Below are 2,091 nucleotides of genomic sequence, written 5' to 3'. Positions count from 1 at the left end.
TCTGGAAGAGACAAAGAAAAAACATGATAGAAATAATAACAATAAACATGTAGAGAAGAGAGACTAAAGACAACATCATATCTGAAGCTAAAACTAAAAAACAACAAATGCAGCAAAACACTAAAAGCACCAAAAAGCTGGTAAAAGCAGCAAAACASTATAGCTAAAATTAATAAATGCTAACTTAATGCTTTAAGTAGCAAAAGACTAGCTAAAAGGTAAAACTAACAAATGCTAACAAAATGTAAAAAGTAGCAAAAYGCTGTTTAAATGGTTTAAGCTGCTGAAGGAGACAAAAATAAAACACTGAAGCAGATATGTTGGTAAAGTTACAAAAACCAAAAGTTTTAGCGTCTTCTCCTGAATGAGCTGAACGTTTTTACYTAAACAGCTAAAATGTCTAAATCTCTGCAGGAGCAGTAGGATTGTAAAAAAACAAAAAATAAATTCTGAACCAGCAGAAGATGCTGACTCAGCGTTCAGACTTGTGTTTTCTGAYGACGGTAGTTTTTGTTTTGTTTTGTGAGCAGATCACCCTCTGTGGATGTCCTCCAAATGGCTGTCCATGAACGTCCTCATGTTGGACGAGAAACGAGTCATGGTGGACGCCAACGAAACCACCATTCAGAAAATGTTCGAGAGCCTCGGTGAGCGTCGGCTGGCTCCGCCTCTTTTCAGCGTCAAGAACCAGGAAATAACGCTTTTTGTTCCCCTGCAGGTATCCAGACCATAAAGGTGAACATTCGCCATGCCAACTCCCTTGGTGGGGGCTTCCACTGCTGGACAACCGATGTCCGCCGCCGCGGTACCCTGCAGTCCTACTTCCACTAGCCTCGCCAGAAACGGGCAGTTTTTATTGAGCTTTGGAAACTAAAGCCTCAATCCGGATTCTTAGTGATGAATCTGCAGTTTCTTCAGACTTTGTGTGAAAGGAAATAATCTTTGAAAAGTTTAATGTCTTCAGCTCCTCTCCGGATTGTGTCTTTGTGTCTTAAACCAACATTTAGGGATGTTTTTGATTTGCTGCCTCTTTGCAAACGGCTTTGTTCAGAGATAAATGTCAAACATTGGCTGGATAGCGACAAACGATCTGTTTCCTTCAGTCGGGAATCTCAATATAAAAACTGCATTTCTGGCCTGGCTACTGCGAAGCTGAAGTGTTTCCCACCAACAAGCCGAAGCTTTGAGGACAAGGTACAATTTGGTATGTGAATGTCACCAAACAAGGGTACATGAGGCGGAAAACCTACCTCCTCATGAAGCTGAGGGTGTTTTTTTTTTTCAGCTGCTCAGTGAAAACCACCCTCATCTCTTTCCAGTACCTGTTTTTTTATATAAAGTCATGTATAAATCTTTTAGGTAGGCCAGGAAACAATTTAACGTCTTATCTCATATAGTTTCTTATTTTGTAAAGTTTTAATTGATTCAACAGGAAAAGTTCTGCTTATATTTTTACTCATCTTTATTCGATTTCCCAGGAATTCTTTATTATTATTATTTTTTTAAAATATTTTCATACGAAGTGGTCCATATCAAATATTGTCTACCTTTTGCCTCTGCTGTTCTCTCCTGTTGCACACCTGGGCCAGTTTCAGTCCGAGCTCATCGATTTCTGGATGCTTAGATGCAAACGTGCTGAAAGCTTGATGTCTTATGATTCCTTTAGAGTGTCATTTTTCAGCTTTGATTTGTTTTTTCTTTTTTGGTTGTTTTTTGAAACAATAAACTTGAGGAAATGAGTTGTCTAGTTGAGTTTTTGTATGTTTTTACTCAATAATTGGCCACAGCTGATAATTATTACCCAAATAATCCAAACCTTTGCTGAGAGGCTGAAGGTGGATCCAAACAGGCAGGTGATAAAATGTTTTATTTCATTTATTTATCTTTAACTTAACAGACAAATCTAAATAGTTGCTCACTAAGCTGTTGTGTTGTTTACTTTAATAAACAACCAAAAAAGCATTTATGAGGGGCAGAAATAAAGAGCTTAAATCAACAACAAAAAAACAAAATTATTAATAAAAATAGTCAAAACTGATAAATTCTAACAACCAAAATAAAATCTGATTGAAATGATGAATTATTAAAACC

General features: G+C 37.1%; 1 protein-coding gene across 1 annotated transcript in view; it reads left to right on the top strand.

The window, feature by feature from the left end:
• Window positions 1-1,739, top strand: part of gatm (glycine amidinotransferase (L-arginine:glycine amidinotransferase)) — a 7,648-nt gene extending 5,909 nt beyond the window's left edge. The window contains exons 8-9 of the mRNA XM_014030467.1: window positions 531-647; window positions 719-1,739. Coding sequence (XP_013885921.1) covers window positions 531-647; window positions 719-831 — 230 coding nt within the window. The 3' untranslated portion in view covers window positions 832-1,739. The remainder of the gene's footprint in view (window positions 1-530; window positions 648-718) is intronic.
• Window positions 1,740-2,091: the final 352 nt, after the last annotated feature.

This window comes from Austrofundulus limnaeus, unplaced genomic scaffold (genome assembly GCF_001266775.1).
Source record: "Austrofundulus limnaeus strain Quisiro unplaced genomic scaffold, Austrofundulus_limnaeus-1.0 Scaffold1066, whole genome shotgun sequence".
Lineage (NCBI taxonomy): Eukaryota > Metazoa > Chordata > Actinopteri > Cyprinodontiformes > Rivulidae > Austrofundulus > Austrofundulus limnaeus.
This window is presented reverse-complemented; position numbering and strand designations above follow the sequence as displayed.